Here is a 24,621-nt window from a genome sequence, read left to right as displayed (position 1 = left end):
ATATTTTTATCACCCAGAGCAGAAGTTAAAATATGTGGATAGCAATTAATAAAGAGATGAAGGATTTTATCTAGGAGGGGAAGATGGCAAGAGTCAAGTGGGATAAGCTGATTCTTCCACTTGAACAATGTGGTTTAGGATTGCCCAATTTGACGGGGTATTTCAGTGCTACATAGTTAAGGCTCCTATATATAGCACAATCAGAAACCTATAATTCAAAGTAGAGAGGGATTATGATGATACAGGAGGAAACGCAAGCACAATATCTGTGATTTTGGATGCAGATCCTTAAGGAGAATAAAAATAACCATGCAGAATATTATATTCATAAAGTAGCAAAAAATATTTTAAGACGTAAGCCAACACAGTAATGGAGAAAGGAGATTCTGCTGATAGGGATGACTACAATTAGGAATTCAGAGAATAGGCAAGAGGGGACTAGAATTTATTTGAGAAAACTGGCAAAAGAACCAAGGCATTGAGAGCAAATAATTTGAGAGGGGAAAGGTAACAGAATCGGGAGAGGCTAAGAAGTTATTTGGACTGCAGGCTAGAGGTTGCCTTCCCTATATCAGAGTATAGGCAAAGAGAAAGAAATAGGGAGATCCTAAGTAAAAGACCAGCACTGACAGAGTTTTTAGTCTAGAAGATTTAGGAATTTTGCTTGGAAGTGTTTACACAGGTATTTATTCCCCAAGTAGACTCCAAAGAATTTTTCTTCAGGTATCCAGCAAATGCTGGAGGTATGATGGGGAAGAAAGAGGTAACTGGGAGCATATTTTCTGTGAGTGTAATGAGTTGGTAGACTTTAAAGATTCCCTGCACAAACTGCTCTGTCAGAGATACTAGGTAAGCAAATTGGTGCAACAAACGAAATAATTTTTGCGCTATGATACAGAATCAGAATTGCATAGACATAGTAAGGCCTTGCTGAGTCTAATTATGGTGGCTGCAAAAAAAGTAATTGCTAGAAAATGGAAATCAAAGTCTAAACCAACTTTACTAGAAGTAGTGAATATAGTAACAGAGAAAAACTACTAGAACTGGGATCTTTAGAAAAGGGTAGGAGCAAATTACACAGAAAAAAGGGAATTCTGGGAACAATACATGCAGAGGAAGAATGAGGTTTAAAAGAATGCAGGGTTTGAATGAGCTATGTAATTTCTGTCTGACAATGAATGGATAGATTATAAGTGATGTACAATGTTTGCGACTAAAATTGCGTCAGTGTGGTTTGTTTTTATTTATATAAATGTATGATTGCCTATCTCATGAGCATACCTCTCAACTGTACAGATTTTCATAGAATGTCCATATTTTTGTCTCATATTTTTGGTGTGTTTTTTCTAAAAGATGTACCTTTCTAGCAAATAGAGGATTGAAGTTACTAAATAATGAATAACATTTGAGTTTGACTTTGCATCCTTCAGAAAATTCATGCTAGTGCAAAGCCTATTATTCCATCAACTTTCTAAGTTTGTAAGAGCAATATTTAAAATCTGTCCCTATTTGTCCCCCATCATTTTACACTTTGTCCAGATTATTTGCTCTAAGAGGTTGAGAGGTATGCTCATGAATGATAATTTAATAAAGATGTTTCTTGTTTTAAAAAATACACAGCTACAAGTAGTGACAGGTTACTTAAATCTACCAGATACAACATTGGTTAAAATCATCAATACTTTGTCAAATTGGAAAATCATTCACCAGTTATCATGACAGCTAAGAATTAGAACAGATTATTAAAGACATGACTAGAGCTTCTAATATCATGAATATAGTATCTATAAATATGAAGATCAATGTTGCATACAAAAGATCTGGTTTGCCAAAAAAGTAATTATTAAAACATAAAATCTACCATAACAGCAACGTTAGTGTATACCAGTACATAGATATTGAAGAAAATACACTATTAAAAGCAAATATACAAACTGTAAAGAAGTAAGAAAAAATGGATTGTGGCCCATTCTAAAAACATCTTAAGAAGTAAAGGGAAATAAATTGATGTTAAGAAAAGATATGATGAAATTATCAGATAGCACTGAGATCTCAATAAATGAAAAGCCTTGTATAAGAAATGGAAATAAACTGAAAATAGTGGAATTAAAAATTTCTGAATAATACAGATATGGAAATCGTGACAAACCTCTATGACAGTGTTCAAGAGGAACTTGGATGAGTGGATAGGTCACGGTAAATTCTTACCAGGGATAGCGTCCACAACCCTCCTGGACATTTGCAGTCATCACTAAATACAATCTTGGGTACTGACTCGTACCTCTCTATGGTATTACATTGGGTTGAAATGGCTGTGCTTAAAATGATCACTGGGTCGATTGCCTAGTAATCTCCTGTGATCCTAAGATGACAAATGACACCAAAATATATGATGCAGAGTTAACCACAAATATAAAATAGCATGTGAAATCTTTCTATGATTATAAAGAAAGGCCATCTCAGGGCTCTAAAGGACAGCAATACGATTTATAACAATAACTATGCTTTGAATTTTGATTCTGAACATCCCCCCACTTAGGAGATCTGAAAGTACTGAAAATCAAAGGAAACAGGATTTTTTTTTACCCAGAACTTACAGCCTGAAAGGTCAGAGAAACGGGGAGGGCTTGGAAGAGAAATTATTAAACAACAGATATAGAATTTCTGTTGTCCAACCCCCCACTCCCCCTTCACCTACTGCAGACATACTGTTTTATTAAAATGGCATTGTTTATACTTTCCAGGGATACAATATTTTTAATTGCACCAGCTTAAATATTGACAAGACTTACTTCACCTTGTTTAAAATAGGATTTAAATTTGTACTTACTTTTAAAATGGGCATGGCTTACACACTAGCTGAACTGAAACTTTAAACCAGGAAGTTAAACTTCCAGGTAATGTTTAAAAGCCAGAGAAGAGGCCACGACTTAAATAATACATCAGAAATAAGATTAAAAAGAAAAAGTATATTTAACCCACCCTTCACCCTATGATAGCTATTTTTGTAAAGTCATGTAGTATGGAGATTCAAAAATTACTTAGAGAAAGTAAACTTAAGTACTACAACCTGACCAAACAAGGAAGAAATCCTTTGAATACTTTAAGGTATGACAATTCCTTAAGGATTCTGAAATCAGACAAGGGTGGGGGGATAGTTACTGTGGATAAAATGTATTACACTAATAGGATATGCAGGGTACTCTTTGACCTTGACAAATATGAGATTTTATCCAAAAATGAAATACACACAGCATACAAAAAGATTCAATGCGTGTTAGAAGATTCTTTGTTGCAAGGGATTATTACCAAAGAATTGTTTGAATTTTTGTATAACAAGCACCCAGTTATTCCTAGCGTTTTTGGTATACCCAAGATCCATAAGGACATTTCTGATCCTCCTTATCATTTAATAGTGGCAGCACATAATTCTATTACATACCCCTTAGGGGTTTTTGTAGACAGAATCTTAAAAATGTCACTACATCCCATTAAACACATACTCAAGGATTTATGGGACTTTTGGAGGAAGATATAACATTTTTTTAACCAAATGTCAGCTTTTCTACAATTGATGTGGTAGAATTATTTACCTCCATTCCACACAAGGAAGGCTTGGATTTGTTCCACAATACTATTATTGAACTGACCACTTTAGATAATTTCATGGTAAATTTTATAATGGAAATTATGAGTATTAGTTTACGCAACAATTTTATTAAATTTGAGGGGGGATATTTTAAACAACTCAGAGGGGTGGTGATGGGTGCAAGCTATGCCCCTTTATATGCTAATCTTGTTATCTACAGCTGGGAGCAAAATTTTGTACTAAATTCTCAGTTTAACAAATTGTGGCATACATATTTGCATTTTTGGATGATATATTCATCCTGTGGAAGGATCAGCTGTCAGATATGGAATAATTCATTTCCTACATTAATTCCATAACTACATTCTTAAAAATTCACACACAAACACACACACACACACACACACACACACACACACACACACACACACACACACACACACACACACACACACACACACACACACACATAATCAATTATTTCGATGTTACATTGTATAAGGATGTATCAAAATAATGTTTTTGACTCCTTGGTTTATAGAAAACCAACATTTTCAAACTGTTAATCGGAATACACTTGCAGTCATCCTAAACACACAAAAAGACATATATTTAAAGGGCAACTAGTACAAGATGCAGAATGTGTTCTGACTTGTGACAGCTAAAGGAAGAGGTGGACAAGTTAACACACATGTTTTTGGACAGAGTTTATCCCCTTACTGTCTTAGAAAGTCTCGGTGAAGAAATTCTCACAGGGTGGGGTAAAAAATTCATACCCCTCTTAGGGACAGAGGACACACTGGATGGATTACCTCCTTGAGGTTTGCAAGAAATCCCCACTAATTTCACGTATTCTATGGTGATTACTTTTGGTCCACATTCAAAGGAAACGAGGAACATCTTACTAAAAAACTGGTGCATTTTTAAGGGTAACTTTGAATTTTGACATATCTGGGGGAGACTCCAAGATTTGTCTATACAACATGTAGAAACATCAAAAACATTTTAGAACATCCTAAATACATCCCCAGAAGTACTTGTATGGGTACTAAATGGTGTGGCTTTTGTAGTAAATGTAAAGACATTCTATGTAAGAGCAAGGTTTAGATAGATGCACCCCCCTATAGATGTCACATTGGAGAGTAGGAATTGTGAAACTAAAGGGGTTGTTTGCCTTGCGGTCTGTAATGGATGCAATAATTTCTATATAGGTGTGATAAACCAAGATGCTGCCAGCCCAGCTAGCTAGAATTGTGTAAATAATTATATGTCACTTGAAAATATTAATATGATTTACATCGAAATGTGACACTGCCAGCCCATCTAGATAGAATTTTGTAAATAATTCTATGTCATTTGTGAATAGTAACATGATTTGTATGCTTGCCTTAAAAATGCAAGAAAACTATATGTTCTGTACTGAGCTTCAAGATTGTAACCACAGTGCACCTTGCTGGAAAAGAGCAGAGATATGTATAAACTGTATGCCTATGTAAATGCATGTTTCATCGTAGAAATTGGGATATACAGAGTTAACTTGCAAAACTCTAAGAAAATAAATTGATAAGTAAAGAGTTTTATGATGTGTTATAAAGTTAGTTTATCTCAGATAAGAGACAGGATATGTAGGCTAGGGGTTTCTTTCTATTGCCTGGCAACAAAGGTAATTAGAGGTTTCCAAGGTAATTGTTTTACGAGTTTAAGTTTCAGGCAAGCTTCTAAGAGAAAATTGTTAGCTTCTGAGAGATAAGTATTTTTAACAGAGACACGTTAAAAAATTAAGTTCCTGCTAGCCTGGGAAACTTAGGCAGAGGTGACAAGAATTATGTACTCTGACATGATTTAGCAGTAATGTGTATTACTATCTCAGAAAGAAGGTCAGTGCATTTTGTATTGTGTGCTGGACCTGTTAACAACTCACCAGCACTTGCCTTGCTCTGTAAGTAAGTTATTTAGAACTTAGTTTATCTTAGACATAGATAGAAATATAGCAACATTAGTTAGATGTTTTCTGTATTTATGCGAGACTGTCCTACAATGTTGTTTTAAAGTATTTCATGTGATTCTGAACTCTTACTGTCTCTGTGTTGAGTTAATGAGTATTATCTTGTGCTTTTATTATTTATTATTAAATATTTTTAAACCTTTTAGTTGTGGCTGGTCTTGTGTACAGATATTTAAGCTCTTAGTGTACTTGCATATGTATGTGTTGATACTATACAGGCCTTAACAGAATAGCCTTAACAGTTCTGGTCACACTTACTATTTGGATAACAGTAACATTACATAGTAGAATTTGAGAAGGGCCTTAAGTAGCTGATAAGTAGTGGATGGTGGCAGTGATTTCTACCTTGTAGTCTGGGCAGAAGGGGGCATAGGTAATGAACCTGTGCCAGCCTTTACCAGGAGTGTCTGTGTGTTTGTATATAAATCAAATCTCAAAGTGTATGTGTGTCAGCTACTTGGACAGGGACACAAAGCACTGGTGGGACAGAGAGGGTACTGGGGATTTTGGCTTGACCACTTGGATGAGATCTGAACCCTATGACTGGGCCAGTGGGGAGTCTTACTGGGGATCTGGAGAGAGAGAGGGAAACACCAGCCCCAGACTGACTGTGATCTCTGTGTGCTCTTAAGGGAAATTGTACTTTACTGTGTGTGTACTTGTTATCCTCTCAATGTGCTCTTCCATCACTGGTGTTAGTGGTGAGGATTGAAGCTCCTTGGTTACTAGGCCAACGCAGGGGTGTCACAGTAGGGAAGACAGAAAGACAAATACACAGGAAGATTTATGAGCATAACTATGTCATTCAAAAGAAAAACATTAATAACTCTCTTTGTAAACATTGTCTATTATGTTCTACTTTCACTAGATTCTGGGGTAATACCCCATTCACTCAGAGGAAGGGCATGGGAAGAAGAACTTGAAAGGAGAGAGTATTTTGGCAATTGAGACTGAATGCAGTTACTATACCAGGTCTTAATGAACATACATCTATTACTCCTATACTTAAGGTAAGGGCAGCTAGGATTTGAAACAAAAGTATGTTCTTACTGATGCACTACATAAAACAATTTTTTTTCAGTAGTACTATTTAGATATTTTCCTTACCAATTTTTATAGTTTTTATCAGTCTTTAATAGTTTCTACATGTATTAGCACAAATTATTTTTAGGCCAGTCTTTTGTTGAAGAATTATTTTAACTGTTTTGATAGAAATGTTTTTAACACAGATAAAATAGCAAAACAATTAATATAAAACATAAGTCTTACAGAATATTCCACTTTTACTGACAGTTTTACTTTAAGAATTCTGTATTACTTTATTGGATGTCATTTTTCATTGACTTATTTTCAAATGTCTTTATATACTGTGGTTATGCTTGCAAACAGTGTTCTAATGAAGTTCTGAATGGTGGGATGAAAGCGCTTAACATGTTTGTTCCTTCAATACAAGTTTTTTATTTATCAGACTTGTAGTTTCATGTTTATTTCATTATTGATCTACATTACAGTTTGTGCTTGGACTCTCTGGGTGTTTAAACCGAAATACATCAGCTGGAAGGATGTTGTGCTGCTACAGCTATTACAGTTATTGCATTGTAATGCTATCACACAAGCTACCTTTTCTCTTCACCTGAATTCACCTGAGGTACTACCTGAGTCTTTTGCTTCTTCCTAGTTTCACTTTGGCTGCATGGGCACACACTGGTTTTGAATTTAAAGAAAGGCCAAGATACTCACAAAAAGCTTGTGATTTTAGTAAATAATAAATGAAGAATGTATTCAGATGCATACCAGTTAAAAATATCTGATGGTCATTTCTATAATGTCATCTTTCGTTAAATATTTTTACCACATAAATCATAGTCTGTCTTAAGAGTGTTAAATATATTAAATGTTAGTAACTTTTCATATATTATCAAAAAATAGACATAAGTAAATCATCAAGGTCAGGAAGTAATAGCAAGCAAATATGTAAAAACCTTGTATGAGAAACTATTTATAGCCCTGTTGAGACTATTTACTGAAAGTTTCACAGAATATAATCTCCAACTAAACAGAGGAAAAGCAGCAGCTAAAGCTTTATGTGAAAACAAACATGATGTGTATGTCCCATCACCCTGTTACCCTGTAGAATTAAAATAATATAAATGTTAGTGCTTGGGACTTTGGGTGGACTTGGGGATAAACAAATGGCCAATGTCTGCCTGCATACTTACAGCTGAGACAGACCGACTACTTTATGTAATCAGGTTTTTCTAATAAAACATTATACATGCTGAATAAAAGGGACTGCAGGCTAATGCCATCTCTTCTGAATTATGATATCCATTTGGTATGGTGAATCTTCAATTTTTTAATAAAGAATCGGAATTTTTGGCTGTCCAATCAAATGGATCAGTAACCAGCTATCAGAAAAAGAATGGTGTGTGGAATTCAAGGGGCAGCAGCACAAATAAACCAAAGTGAATCACGGGGCACCTTAAGTGTCAATTTTGGGTCCTTATTTATTTGTTTGGTGGATATTAAAACTTACATCAGTTGATATAAAAATAGGAACTATAATTTCTAAACTTGCACGCAACTCTGCACAGTATTGTTACCTATACAAAGGACAATAAAATGCAGATTAACTGCCATAACCCAAAATCTGTGTCATTCATGGTAAGCGGGTTGGGGTGGGCAAAATGTATAAAAATAATTCTCAATGAATATAATATTTAATGACTAAGGGTGGTGGTGAGCAGGCATTGGATATGTGAATTTAATTAGATTCCAAAGTAGAAACCTTAGAGATGTAACACAATATTCAGCGAGACATTTGTTCTGGTACTGAACTCATTATTAATGAAGAACTGGACAGTTATTCTGATGAAAGATGCTATGGAACATTTTAGGCAGGTGAAATGGATAGTGTTCTAAGACTGTATATGAACTGATGTGATACAATATGTAATATGATACAATATAATATGAAAAAAAAATTTAGTGTAATAGCAGCTCCGTCCCCTAACTTATGAACCAGTTTCACCTTTCAAGCAAAGCCTGTCCTTTTATCTTACTTACCAGCATCTTGCTTCTGACAGAGATAAAAGAAAATATTTATGCTCCTTAAGAAGGTGTCTGTACATAGCATGACTATGACTTCCTCTGTTAGGCAGCCCGAATTATCTCAAGGTCATCAAGTCTGCATATTTAACCTAACACTAACCATAGGAATTATCCCTATATTTTAAGCATATAATTATCATCCCACTACCCAAATGCCTACTGCAACATCCCTCTAGGACTATAGAAGTATTCTATATCTTAGTTGAACTTACAATTTTTTTAACGTCTGAAGTGTACACATGTTCGTGAACTTTCTAAATGAATATGGTTTACTAGTCCTGCATGGGTTTCATAAAGGATGTAATAACCAGTCATTTGTCTTTTCGGCTTTTCCCGGTTAGGTGTCGCCACAGCGGAACTCTGGTCCGCTAATGATTGGCAGTCAATTTTTATGGTGCCAAGTTGCCAGTCCGATGCCCAACCTTCAGCGAAGGCATGCCCATTCACGCATGTCTTTTGGAGGCCACTCGACCGTGGGGAGGACATGCAGACTCCACACAGAAGGCACTCCAGCCGAGAATCAAACAGGAGAACCTCTTGCTGTGAGGCAACAATGCGTCCACTGTACCACTGCAGACTATAGTGAGAGCAGCTTATTATGTTATGTACCTTATCTTAGAGATCTAAAAAGGGCCAGCTAATGAGTGCTTTTCTTATTCCTTAACAGATCCATTGAATTGGTATATCAATCTCATTTCATATCTAAGTGTAAGAGTATTGGCTATGGTGGTGGTTCTGCTTGTCAACATATTAAGTGATTATGACCATCTTACTATCTCATATGGAATATTTAAAACTGGGGTCACCAGGGCAGTGTTTTATGTCCAGTTTTATTCTGCCTTCTTGTCCCCCTCATCCCCAGTTCTCACTTAAAACTGTACGCTGACAATCTTGTCTTTCTAAAATCTAAACCTTCACTACAAATGCAATTTAACAAACTCTAGGGGTGGATCTTGTCCAAAAGTTAAGAATAAATATCCCTAAAATCAAAATACTATTTTTAAATACCAGGTGGATAGGATTAGTTGCAGCCTTGTCTTTCTAGCTTCATGGTGAAATTTGTTGATAATGTTGTGAAATACCACAGATTTGGTTAAAAAAATCACAAACCACCTAACTCTGAATGGCACAGTGCAATTGGCATCAATTCTTTCAAGCATCTCATTGCTTTAAATTACAAATGGCCTTCAATGAGACCTGTAAGTCTATTGCCTTGCTCAAATCCTATAAGCATCACTACACTTATTAATGGATAACTGGCTTTTTATAACCACTATAAACACAGTAATACTTTCAACTCCCTTCTTTAAGTTGCTCCAACTTGAATATTTTCCCTCTAACACAAAAGTTAAAAGTTCCTGTCCAGCACCACCCTTCAACATCACAAGATCAGAGAATCTTGATGGTCACTAAGAAAAAAAGAATTTAGCAAGGTGACCCTGACTACCTGAATCAGATCCCTTCTAATATCTGAACTGGGATGAACTATGGGGAATACCAGACAAAACTGGGAATACCAGACAAAATTATTTAAATACCTGATCAGTTCATGTAGACATACTTGCCATGTGGATAATGGATAATTTTGTCTTGGTCATAATATCTGTAAGTCTGAACAATATTCAAAAAAATCTCCCTGACAAATTCTTTCTGGATGCTCATTTATCAACTGCTTTCCATTAAATGTGCCTAATGCTCACTGAAAGCATTTCATGTTCACAGAATGTCCCTAACATGCATTCGTGTACCTGAAGTTCTTCACTGAATGTATTAAAGTTCCTGTTCACTACTGTTTGCACTTCTGGTGATTTAAAGTCAGTCCTTGCACTGAGACATTATATTCTGTTGTTTCTGTTGGATAAAGAGCCTCTCTGTTCTGTTCGTTTAAAATTTAGGTGTGTTAAATGTATTCTGCTGTGAATTTTTGAATATGCCTTTAGTCCTTCAACATGGCTGAAAAAGGTATGTGTAGTCAACAAGCATCTTTCAGTACCATTAGTCCAGTGATACCACCACATTGCACAGCAGGGTATTTCCATGATAGTAATGGCGCATTAAGGCTGAATGACTTTTCTATAATATTTCGAGAGATAACCTTATGTTTGCATGGATTACCTTATTTTTGAAATAATTCGGTGTTGTTGCTGCTGAATCCTGCTGTTTACCACTTCCTGGCAAACTGGACATTATGCTTCCCTAGACATCTTTTTTTTCGGTTAAAAACTTTAGACCAGTTTAAAAAATAATAATAATCCATTTGCCTCTTATAGCATTCACTAATACCCAAAATAGGTAAGTGAAAATTGAATGAGGTCAGTCTACTATACTGTGAATCAGAATCAGCACTTATAAAACATGCATGCTTTCCTTTTTTCCTTGTTAGTCCTTGTAGTTGGAAAAGAAAGAAAGAAAGAAACAAATCAATCAAAAAATAATTAAATAAATGACCTGGAGACTTGAATTCCCTGAATGTGTCATTCACCAGTGGAAAGTGAAGCACTATGGGAGTATGAGGATTTTCTTCATCGACAAACATGTAGCACTCCTTCAAGTCATTTTCCACATCAACATTACTCAAGTCAATTTTAGGAAAAGGAATCTCACGTTCGGCACAGTACTGTTCTGTCAGCTGTAGTACCTGCAGAGATAAATGATAAAAATAAAGAATGATTTACTCGAGTCACCATTTTTGCTTTCCACTAGAGCTGTTAATAATGACATTACATAATGCAAGTGACTATGCTGGAACTTGAAGTGGAATTTCCAGGTTTGCATCATTCGAGACATTTTAATACTTTTTTCATATATGCTTTTTGCTCATGCCTGCTATCTAGCAGATATCCTTTTCAGTTGGACATGATCCACTCATTGCCTAACACCAGGAGTTTTACCTAGTTTCAGGAAGACAGCAGTCCAAAGAGTAACTGTGACAGCCATAAGGATATTTTGTGCCCTTATTGGCACCCTAGCAATGAGGACATTTGTAATGGCCCTAATCACAACCTTGGGGAGAGTGATGCAAGTTCTACATCATTGTAAATGCCCACAACACCTTTCCCATGCATGGGCATCCTTCCACAAACCCACACTGAAGGTAACTACCTAGTGGTAGCTTGGTGATCCTAACACTCTGTCACCAGGCCATGCATTTGCATCACTGCTCCTCCTCAAGAGATTATAGCAGTGTGTGTCCAGCTCTGCCCCCCACCCAATCCTCTTGCAGGATGGTCATACCCATACTTCCCTGTCAGCTCTAACAGACGTCCAAGTCACTAATCAAACTCAGGTTGCCTGGGCTGTAGACAGGGCTTTATCTGTCTATGCCACCTGAGCTAGCAGGATGTTTTAGTAGTTTGACAGAACTGTACCCTAAATATCATGTATTTCTCAAACATACACCTTGACATATATATATCATATCACAGATAACACACGCACACACTTATATATAAGTATGGGTCCACTTCAGATGATCAAAGTTTCAAAACTTTGAACATCATATGGCCGAGTTTAAAAAGTTCAATCATCTGGTCTTTAGCCATATGATGTTCAAAGTTCTGAAACTTCAGTCATCTGAAGTAGACATATATATATATATATATATATATATATATATATATATATATATATATATATATGTATATATATATATACATGCACATACATATATATATTGAAAAAATGTGTGACAATCAAACTTAACAGACATTGCAGCAATAATTCTGCAAGTTTACAAACTCTTCAGTCAATATACTGCATACCTTCAGGAAAAGAAGGCAAAACTGGTGGCCAGGGCCAGGGCACTTCTATGGACTAGGCTTGTAAAGGCTCCAGGGCCATTAGCCTAGTACACACCTATGAACTTATGAACTGTATTAAATTATGGCAGGTAGCACAGACCATTAAGGCCCTGAGAGTTGTTAATGAGCTGATCCTTAAAGCCAAGGGTAGTGAGTATGATTCTTTCCACCTCCATTTGGCTATCAAGTCACTAAGCAATTCAGTTGACAAAACAGTGGACTTGGTTGCCCCTGAAAAGAGACATGTCCATTGTGCACATTAAAAAAAAGTGAGAGACTTGTTTGCTGTGTACCAGTTTTGCTCTCATATAAGCAGTATTCATTATGAAATATAGCCAGAAATCTATACAGAAGTTGTAGTTTGGTGACAAAAGTTTCTGAAGAATCCTGAGTCTTATCAAAAATGCTGTGCAATACAGGATTTCCAAAGCAATCTTTTTTTTTTTTTTGCTTTTTATCATGATTTCAAGAATACAGTATTGGCTTCATATCTTCTGAATGCAATTTTCTTAAATGAGTCCATGTGTATTGTCTGCTTTATTTATTAATTTATTTATTTATTGGTGGGTGGTATTTGGCAAGGCAGTTTCTACACTTCTGCACTATAAACATAATGTTACTTTTTTGCCCTCAGCACTCTATCAATATCAAAGCGCCACTACCTCAACACTTAATGCTCTCTGGTCATCCCATACTTCATTTAATTGTCAAAAGATTTGACTCATCTTCTGGAAAGTTCTCCCCTCTTCAAGTGAGAAAGACTGGCAGATGTCCAGGTTTGAAATCCAGTCCTCCTGTTGTGAGCTGAAGGCAAGACTACCCATCATACTGCAGCTTTGCTGGATTTTTGTTTATGCCTTCTCCAATACCCCAGGACATTGAACAGCAATGGCACAAGCATGAATGAATACATGCAACCAATGTAGGCAGCATAAAACATGCTCCTCTGATCCTTAGCAATGTCATAAAGCTTTGCTACATATACTTTTTGTTCTCTACAGAGAACAATATAGCAACATTACATGCACTGACCTTCCTCTCCCTGAAGTTGATGAGCTTTCCTCTTGTCATTCCATTCTAATTTCCTAGACAACTATCTGACTGTCAAGGTAACTAATTGATTCTGGGTAACTAACTGATCCAGGATCACCAGCAGCTAAGATTAATGCCTTATATTTGTGCCAGTAGGCTGCCAGAAACACAAAGTTTTGCAGAATCAATTTTTGAATCTTCTAAAAATCATGGCCATTTGAAACAGGTGAAAAAAATAAAATTTTTTTGAAAATTGTACTTAACTTTCTGCTGAAATAAGGTCCCAAGTTCCCTGTGTGCATATTATATCATTCGTTTCCTCACCTAGTCACCCCTTTAGAAGAATGATGACAGAACTGGAGGAACCTAAAACTATAACATTTTAAACAACAAGACTTCTAGTATGATGCGCTACCATTTAATTCTTCTGGGGAGCACAGTTTGCAGTGATGTAGTTGGGCACATATTCATGCATAATGCTCACCTTTCAAATTTGCCTCCCCACTGCTGTGCTCCTGGGCTCCAAAAGGAGGTAGTCAGGCAACACTAAAACCTCTATTTTTCCTTAAGCCTACATATACCCCTTAAAATAACCACAGGGTATCAAAACTTGTCAATTACATTTGGGAAGCATGGCTATTCTTTAAAAGGCCCCCTGGAGTTGTTAGCATAGTAGTCACTTACAAACCTGTTAAGATAGGTGTATTTGTCATACCTTTCAACTGTACAGATTTTCATAGAATGTCCACATTTATGCCTAATATTTTTGATCTGTTCCTCATAAAATTTGTGATTTTCTGGAAAATGACTGGGATGATCTGAGGACTGAATTCACTAAACAATGGTATACATATGAGGTTCAGACTTCATATCCTTGAGGGAAAAGCATGTTACGACAAATCCTGTTATTCTAGCAACTTTCTAAGTTTATAAGAGCAATATTTCAAATATGTCCCTATTTTTGGGCCTTGGTCCCCCCATTCTTTCAGGCTTTGTCCAGATTTTTTGGTCTACAAGATCGAGAGGTATGGTGTTTGAAAATTTCACATTTGACTCCAGAATCTCACTTGCCCAAGCTTACCTTCTACCTAACCTATTCTATAGCTCTCAAATCTAAACTAACTTACAGTCCTCACTTATTTCTGAATTGGTAACCACCTACAATAAAATTGCAAGATTTGCTGCCAATCTACCTCCTAAATCACACCACTGTCATGCTCTTCTAACACTCGTTTGGTTAGAGTTTCCTAACCAGCTCTTATCCACTTAACTTCATACTATCCATTCTATCTTTAACAAGCCCTCTGCATGCCCTAACCTATCCTCTCTTCTTGCCCTATATAATCCCTTTTGGTCCCTCAGAAGTTCAGATAAATGTCTCTTACAGACGCAGACGGGCCAACCATGACACTTCGACTTTTTGAATTTTGCAGTTTCATACGTTCGACATAATTAGGGTTTGCGCAATACGTGTCGGTGTTTTCGTGTTCGCTTAAAAGGATTTTCGGTATTATAATATAGACCCGACTAAACCTAGGGTCCAGCAATTAGCAGTAACTGTTGCACAGTGTATACAAATGATCTATATATTGCAAGGAACAAGTGATCTGTATACCACTGGGAAATGTAACTCTACAAAGTAGGTCTGTGAAATTATCATTATTGATTTATTTATTTACTGATTGTATTTGTTGAACTGGAAAAACCAAATGGCCACAAGGGCCCATTTCAGACGAGAAATAGGGAGAAAAGCTCAAACAATTACACTGATATTTTAAAATATGTACATACTAGAGAAAAAGAAACATTATACAGCTTAACATCTTTTACATAGTAGCATATGAAAACATTATACAAGTTAACATCAGGGAAAGAAAACATCTGTTTTAGGTTAACCAGTAAGATATTAAAATGTTAACATAAAGGAGACGTGATATCGTCAGTTCAGATTATTTAAGAATAGTAGGAAGTAACCAGCATCTTATTGCAGTTTGACTTTCCATCAGTAGTGCATTATTGTAGAAGCAGAAGCATATTATACAATTTAGTAGATCAGGGGATGAAAAACAGAAAAAGAGGGTGAGTGTAAAGGAGTTGTAGGGTGGTACAGAGAAATATGCTAAGAGTAGGTGTTTAGAAAGGAAATACAGAGGAGAGGAGAGAGAGTGGAGAGAAAATGCTGAAGAAGGAAAATGGAAAGTGAGGGAGAAAATGATGCAAGTAAAAGTGATGACAGAAAATGGTGTGATTCTATGAAAATATCAGTGGGAGTTATGTGTGGGGTAGTGCATGGGCAGAACTAGTTGTTGACAAGGTGTGATCTGAGCTGGACTGCAAAGGTTTGTGGTGCTGTTCCAGTTTTAGAGATAGAGGTATGGAATTCCAGGTTTTGGTGGTATGGTTTGAGAAAAAGCTGTGTTTTTAGATTTGGTGACATGAAGAGACAGGTTTGTGGTAGGGTGTAGGGGTCTATTAAGTATGTATTATTGGATTAGGGTATAGAGAGATGGACAATATCCGGGTTTGTAGATAAGATTGTGAGAAGTAACAAGTTGGGAGTATGAAAGGAAGTGGTGTAATTCTAGCCAATTTAGTTCCTCCAGTGCTAGGCAGTGCTGAATTCTATGAGTGTTGTTAGATGCAAATTTTGTTACTTTGTGGTAGGATTGTTCAAGCTTTGTTAATTGAGAGGCTTGTAAATTAGTGACAATTGTGCCAGAGTAGAGGATGGTTGGGATGAGCAAATGTGTAAGCTAAGGGTTTTCTGGTTTGGCCATTGAGGAATTGTTTAACTCGGTATAAGTTCCCTAATTTACAGTGAGTTTTCTTTACAATATGTTGGATGTGGTAGCCAAATATTATTCTGTTATAAATATAGATGCCTAGCAATTTAGTATGTGTTACAATTTGGTGTTGTTTGATGAGGCAGTGTTAAAGGAGGGCTTCTGAGCTCTGCAGTATCTTGGGCTGAGTAGGAATGGCTTACTTTTTGGGGGGCTTCAGAAGAAATTGAGAGCCAGGCTTCTATAGATGAGAAGGATTCTTGAGTAATTTTCTGAAGGTTGCCTGGGACCTGGGCACTAGAAATGAGGAGGGAGACATTGGCATACTACTACTGTTGCTGATTTTTGAGGTCTCTGAGAGACTACTGATGAAGATGTTGAATATTATGGGGCCAAGGATGCACTCTTGATGAACACCATTGGAAAGTGGGAGAAAAGGAAAGAATTCCCTCTCTGACATTCTGTGGCTTGAGATCTATTAGCAAGATAGCTGAAGAAACAAGGCAGCAGAGGTACTGCTAGACTAACTACCACTCAGAGGCATAGCTACGACAGCTGCCTTAGGTGCAGCACGTCTGAGGATATGATCCATAGTACCAGCATTAAGTGTCTGAATGCTGATACTGCACTTACTGAAGCTTTTCAATGCTCTGTGTGTAGTCTAGTGCAGTACCAACATTTATTTTCTGCCAGGACTGAAGTTACAATGTTGTATTTAGCTATAGCAAGCCACTTGTTACAGTTGGCTCTTCAAAAGACTTGATGGAGAGAATGGACCTGACTTGCTCCTTAGGAAAGAAGTACCAGATTGAGGATGGGACCTTGTTTTTTTATTTTTTTGTTCCTCATTTTAGAGTTGACAGGTGCCAGATCAGGAACTTGCAATGGATGCTAAATTGGTAAGTTACACCTCTGCTACCATCTATCCTAACTTCAGAAAACCACCCTAAATACTTCATTCACAAATCTTCAGGGTTTAGTATGGTAGTCTCAGTCTAACCCTAGTGCTATCACCAGCCTTAGTCTTTCACCCTCTGTCAACATGCCTCAGCAATCTGTTTTCACTCCATTTGTGTGAGTTCTGATAGCATTGGGTGTTTTAAGGCAGTATATTAACTACATTACATTTAATAACTGTTCACTGCTTCATTGCTTCTACCAATTGATAGTACAATCTGTGAGATACGTAAAGATTTAAGAAATATGGAGTCAAACCTCTTGCATCAGCCTAGTATTGATAAATATCATACCTCAGCAACAGCACACCAATCACAACACACCCCTAGACCCAATACTTATGCTGAGACTATAAACAAACATTTTCCCTCCTAGGACACAATCAGCATACTTCAGATCCACATAGCTTACTCCAGGGTCACCAGTAAAATAAGCCTAAGCCTGCAGGCCTTTTGTTTTAGATTTGGCTATAAACATGACACCAATCACTGCCTTGCTTTTAATTTTTTTTGTATAATATGTGGTAGAAAGAAACATTTGGAAAAGGCAAATGCATAAAAAAGAATTTGAAAATCACTGAACATAAACATGAAAATGAGCTGTTTGTTGGTACCAGAGAAGGGTAAAGATCTGATACAGTGAACGAGCAAAGTTGTGTAAAATCTTACCATAACAGTAGATGTCCTTCTCTTCACTGTTGCAGTATTCTTTACAAGAGGGGTTCCTTGCTAAGGATAGCCCGATGTCTGGCCAGAATATCAAAGTTTTAGGTTTATATAGATGTCATATGTCACTTGTATTCTTCCCACTTAAGATCTAGGGCATATAGGTGATGTACATGTATACATACGTCAGAACTAAATAGCTCCAGGAGAAACAACAGTCATAGGAAGTAGGAGAAACATGTGCATCCAGAAGGAGAAAAAGAAAAGAGTAGAGTAGAAGGGGGAGAAGAGAGGAAGCAAATACTGCAACAGAGAAGTGAAGGACATCTACTGTTATCGTAAGATTTTACACAACTGTACTATGTCCTTCCATATCACTGTTGCAGTATTCTTTAGGAAAGGAAGAGTACAAAAGCTCATGAGGAAACTTGGGAGGAGGAAGACTCAGAAGAGACCTCAACAAAACTATGCAGGATAGCTCTGGCAATGCCAGCTCTTGTTCATTGCTCTGGAAACCACATCTAATTTAAAATGATAGTAAAGTTATGGACAGAGGTCAAAGTAGCAGGCTCAAGAATGGAATTGGTATCCAATCCTTTCAAAAAAGCACTAGAAGAAGCCAAAGTCATGGTAGAATGAGCCTTTACAGAGGCATAAAGGCTTTTCCCATGAAAGTAACAAAAACAAATGGCTTTATAGATTCATGAAGAAATGAACTGCAATAAACAGCCACACCTAGAGATCTGGGATGTAAAGAAACAACAATTTGCTCAGACTTGTGAATGGTCTTAGTTTTATCTAAATAATATCTGAGATGTCTATGCAGATCTAAGGTGTGAAGAACTTTCTCACTAGCAGACTGTGGAGAAGGAGAAGGAGAAACGGAAGGCAAATTAATGGATTAATTAAGAGATAATTCATTAACCACCTTGGGCATAAAAGAAGGATTAGTACAAAGAGACACCCTGTCCCTGTGAAAAAACTAAAAATAAGAGGAACAGCCATAAGAGACTGGAGTTCAGACACTCTCTTAGCTGAAATAAGGGCCAAAAGAAGAACAGTCTTTCATGTACAATGCTGTAAGTAAGCTGAAGCTGCAGGCTCAAAAGGATCCTGGGTCAATTTTTCAACAACAAAATTAAGGTTACAGGAAGGTGGATTAGGCTTCCTGTGAGATCTGATATGAAAGACACTTTTAAGAAACTGCATGATCTCAAACCTAGAGGCCAGAGGAGTAGTTATTGGCAGATAAGCAGAAATAGCTGAAAGGTGAGCTTTAACTGATATGCCAACCCAGCATGGAGCAATTCACACAAATAATAGAGAACAGCAGGATTCTCCACAGAAAGTAAATTCTGGCTACTGTCAAGGTACCAAACCTCATCATCTGTTTGGACATACTGTATAGGGTTTCCTGCTAGTGGGTTTCCTGGCCAACTGCAGAACCTTAAGCACGTCCTCAAAAAAAAAAAAAAAGGTGCCTTAAGGGGATCAAAACTCTATCACCCACAATGTCAGTTGAAGAGTGGACAAGTAAAGATGGATGAGAGTCCCTTTATTTTGTGTGAGTAGGTCTACCCTATGAGGTAACTTGTGGTGATTGCACTTGGCTAGGTGCAGACGAAGAGTGAAATAATGCTATCTGGGGCAAAAGGGAGTAACCAACAAGATTTTGGGGAAGTCTTGCTCTATCTTGAGCAGTACTGTCAAAATGAGAGGGAGGGGAGGGAAGGCATAAAGAAAAAAACCCTCCAAGAAAAAAGAGAGGACATCCACCTTCCAGGTCACAGAACTGGACTATGGTGCAAAAAAGAGGACATTGTCTTTTCAAAGGATAGGCAAAAACATCTACTTGAGGAGTATCCCACTGATGGACAATATCCAGAGACACATCTTTGTGAAGCATCCATTCGTGACCATGTGTTACAGATCTGTTAACAGAGTCTGCCACTATGTTCTGCTCTGAAGGAATATATACAGCCTGAAGAGTCACAAGAATCTGGATAGCTAGATCCCAAACTTGAACAGCTAGTCTGAAAAGAAGGTAGACTGTGCCCCCCCCCTTTCTTGTTGAGGTACCATGTCACTGTGATATTGTCTGTAAATATTTTCGAGGCCTTCAAAGAAAGAGAGAGCAAAAGGCCTGAAGGGTGGAAAGAAGAGCTCTCATCTCCTTCATATTGATGTAGTCTGACCTCTGATGAGGAGATCAGAGACCCTGGACTTTGTGGGTACTGAAAGAGGCTCCCCACCCCATGCCTAAGGCATCAGAAAAATATTCTTTAGAGGGGACTCAGAGCTGAAAAGGAAGGCCCAGGTTGACTGACAGCTGATAAATCCACCACTGAAGCTTGAGCTTAAGGCATGGAAGAAGAGGGACTAAAAAATCTAGAAGATAACAGTGCTGGAGCCAAACTGACTTCAGGAACCACTGCAGCTTTCTCATATGGAGCCCTGCTAGAGGTAGCATAGTAATAGTGGAAGCCATAAATCCTAGAACTTTTAGAAACTCCCTGACTGTAACTGAAACCCAAGGAAGAAGGGACTGAAAAAAAGGCAATTAGAGAAACAACCTTGGGAGGAGGCATGGAAGCCAGCATAGGGATGGTCTGGAGCCTGCAACCAAGAAACATGTGATCCTAAGAAGGAACCAGGATTGATTTCTGGAAGTTTATTGTAAACCCCAGGCTTTGCAAAAGACAAATAGTATAGTGGAAGTTTAGAAGCAAGATCTCAGGGGAGGAAGCCTGAATGAGTAGGCCATCCAGAGAAGGAAAGATTTGTATCCCTCTCATCCAGCAAAAGCCAATCACAGGAGCAAGACATGTGGTGAAAACCCTTTGGGCAGTAGAAAGGCCAAAGGGCAAAGCAGAGAACTGAAACTGTAAGGGAGAAACAGAGAAACACAAACACTTCCTGAAAAGGGGATGAATAGGAACATGAGGATAAGCACCCTTGAGATCCAGGGAGACCAGGAAAGCTTGGAGAGAGGTCCAGAATGGGTCTCCAAGTGTCTTCCCTCCTGGGAACCAAAACCATTCTGTAATAAAACCCCTTCCCCTCCTGGAAAGGGGACACAACTTGAATGGTTCCTTGAGACAGAAGGTGCTGAAGTAGTTCTGGGAAGAAAGGAAGCTCTTCCTGAGGAGGTTGATGGATGCCCAGAAAAGTAACAAGGGATTTCCACACCATGAAGTATCCCTGATGGGTGATGGACAGAACCCAAGAGTCTTGAGTGATCCTTAACCAAGTGGGAAGAAACAGGGAAAGATACAGAGATAAAGGAACCTGACTTAGAAAAGGGAGAAGCCAACAGTCAGTTAGAACTGGGCTGGTCTGGAAAAGGAGGTTTCTGATAAGATGGAGTCTGAGTAGATGTAGCAGGAGGAACTCACCTAGAACCTTTCTGACCTTTGAGAGGACAGTGAGGCTGTCTGCAAACAAAAGCAGATGTATAGAGATAACTGTTATGGAACTCAGGAATAGGAGGAACAAAAATATGCTTCAATTCCTGTAAGGCCTTACTCTTGTCATGCACAGACTTAAAAAGCTCAGCAGCTGCAGGACCAAATAGGTGCTTATTATCAAAAGAAGCATCTAACTGTTTAGCTTTAATGTCATCAGGCAAAGGCTGGAGTCAAAGTCAAGAGTAGCATAAAAAAAGCAGATACAAAAGCAGCAGCCCTAGAGGAGGCATCAGCTGCATCATAACTACATTTAATAGAGTGGTGGGCTACTTGAGAAGTGGAACCCAATAAAATGAGAGCCAAGACCTTCCTTTCAGCATAAGCAAGGTCAAAGATAGCTGGGAAGACTTGAGAAATAAGGGCTAAAACAGAGATATAACTATAAGAATAAATATAAGAAATAAAACATATAACTGGTAATTAATAGCCCAAAAAGCCAAAGTGGCAGCAGTATACACCTTCTTACTCAGCCATTATCTGGCCTTATTGTTCTTGTCTGAAGGAGGCAGTTTAGTAGAAGCCAAAGGATTAGTGGGTATGTCAGAAGAGACAGACACCACAGAAGGGAGTGCAGATGGACATTTGTAGAGGAATTTACACTCATCAGGTATGCTGTAAAACCGGTCACATTTTTTAGTTGCTGAAGATTGAGAAACTGAGGCCACATATGCTGCTGAAAAGATATCTAAAAGAGCAGCCAAGACAGGAGGGACAGTAGAGGGCTTAGATGACTCCATCTGGAAGAGGTCATAATACCTTTTCTGAAAGTTACAAAACTGAGAACAGACCCATTTAAAAAATTCTATCATATAAGAAACAGTATCCCAAAAACAGAGTTCTTCAAAGAAAAGTCAGGACTAATATAATCTTCCTCCTCAGAACCGTAGTCCAATAGAGAAGGGATTTGAGAGGAATATGCCAAAGACTTCCCTAGAATCCAATTCCTATTCACAGGAGTTCTGCTCTCTAGGCGTTCTGAGTGGGGTAGAGGACCAAGGGAGATCAGGGACAGAAACTCCTTGGGGAGGCTTCAAGAACATTAATGCATTAACTAACTTCTGAGTAAAATCTTGCCATTTATGCTGGGGATATCTAGGAGTACGGGAAATATGCTTGTTTTTTTGTTTCTTCTTTTGAGGGATGTCTGCCCTAAATACCCCAGGAGGTTCAGACCATTGACTACACTCAACTAACATAGTTGGAATCTCTTCCTAAACAAGTGTCTGTGGAATCCCCCTCAGTCCATCTGAAATAATCAAACAAGGTTCCCCTTAACATCTGTAACAGGAACCAACAAGGACATGCGAGAAGTCAGATCCATGCCAGACTCAGATATCATTGTGGCAGATGAATTCACTAGAACATCCAGGTGATCCTCTGGGCCTTCACCAGCCTTGAGAGAGACATCCAGGGGAGTTAGGACAGCAGAAAAATTAGACCTCTTTTGGCTTTTTTCTTGGCAGGTGGCTGACCTTTAGGATGGGAAGATTACCCCATAGCACTTTGCTCCAACAATTTACAATTTGATTCTCCAGGTAAATAGACAAGAAGGAGAGAAATGGGTGGCTGACCTTTGGGATGGGAAGATTACCCCATAGCACTTTGCTCCAATAATTTACACATTGGTTTTCCAGGTAAATTGACAAGGAGGAATGACATCTGTGTCGGGTCTTCGGGACAAATGCTTGGCAGATAGAACACTTCGCATGGTTGTGAGAATCACCCAAACAAAAAAGACACTGCTTGGGATGATCCTTATGTGGAATCTGCCTCTCACACTGAAATTTTTCCTTTCTGGATGACAAGCAAAAAAACCTAAAAAAGTAAGTAAAGATAAGAAAACCCCAACAGGGCATTTGTCTGAAACACAGCTTGGTAACCAGCACAGAGGAAGGAGCTTTCAGACTGATGATCATAGATGGAGTTCAGACTGAAGGCAAAGGTTCTGAAGTATGTACATCCATATGTCACCTTTATGCCCTATGCCTTCAGCAGGGAACATAGGTGCATAGGTGAGACGTACGATGTCTGTAAAAACCTAAGTCTTTGGTATACTGGCTTGAAATTGGGCTACTCTTGGCAGGGAATCACTTATGCAAAGAATACTACAGCAGTGATAAGGAAGAACATCTGAAAATTCATCACAGGCATTACAAAAAGAGTTCAAGATAGATTATTGGCAAACTCATGAAGTAAATTCAGGCAAAGACCCAGTGTATAATATTATATTTAAATATACTGTGAAACATAGGGGATAGAAGGCAAATAAAATAAAGCTGTTTGAACATTGTCAGCATAACTAGGTCACCAAGCAAAGTACTGAGTCGAAAGCTACTGACATGCAAATATAAAAATTTGTAGAATAAGATCTTTTTTGAAACTCTAGCTGTTAAAGAAGTGAATTATCCTAATGCAGTAGGTCATCGGGCTTGTGAGAAGCTAGGAATGATAAAATTAACTTATATTGTAAAACAAAACCGTGACTGTGTATCACAATAGTCACCCAGTCACAGGCACATCTTGAATACTTGCCGAAGACATAGGAGTGATGCCACTCTTGACTATTCTAATCGTGCAAACTAATAATTTTAATTATTAATTTGGTATTCTGTTAATAGGGCTACTGCCATACTTTTGTGACATACAGTGAAAACTTCAGTTTTATAATTTTATGTCACAATAACTTGTCATCTCCAGAGGAAGGGCTCATATATGTCGTAATCAAAAGCTCCAGCATTTTTTTTTTAACTTGTTACTTGATCCATTAAAAATAATTATGCCGCTGATTTTTTTCTGATTCACAGGACCAGCATAGCTTTTGATTTTTCCCCTAGTTTTCATTCTGTTCTGACAGAATCGTCTTCATATAAGCACGCACTTAGCCTAAAAAGCAGGAAAAACAACAACACTAAACCACAAAACATGGTTAAACAAACATGGAAGAAGCCATTTAAATGCTGAGTGCTTTCATTCTTTAACAAATTAGAAGATTATGAGATCATATTCACCTTTAATACATAAAAACAATCATGTCACCAGATCAGCTGACATAACTTAAGTACAATTACAAACATATTTTATAAAACTCAAAAACAACAATAAAACTAAGGTAAAAGAGGCAGTGTAAATTTATTTTATAGCTCACCCTTAAGAAAACATTTAATACAAATAATTTCACACAGCCCTAGTTTGTCTGCAGATAACAAAAGCTG

The 24,621-nt window shown here is 37.6% G+C and overlaps 1 protein-coding gene across 1 annotated transcript in view; it reads right to left on the bottom strand.

Annotated features, from left to right (window-relative positions):
- The window catches only part of PLA2G4F (phospholipase A2 group IVF), a 1,189,208-nt gene that overhangs the window by 59,479 nt on the left and 1,105,108 nt on the right, over window positions 1-24,621 (bottom strand). The window contains exon 19 of the mRNA XM_044074012.1: window positions 11,154-11,343. Within this exon, the coding sequence (XP_043929947.1) occupies window positions 11,154-11,343 (190 nt within the window). The remainder of the gene's footprint in view (window positions 1-11,153; window positions 11,344-24,621) is intronic.

This window comes from Protopterus annectens, chromosome 6.part0 (assembly GCF_019279795.1).
Source record: "Protopterus annectens isolate FY-2018-M chromosome 6.part0, PAN1.0, whole genome shotgun sequence".
NCBI classification, from domain to species: Eukaryota; Metazoa; Chordata; order Ceratodontiformes; family Protopteridae; genus Protopterus; species Protopterus annectens.
Note: the sequence above shows the minus strand (reverse complement) of the source record. Positions and strands in the feature narration are given on the sequence as shown.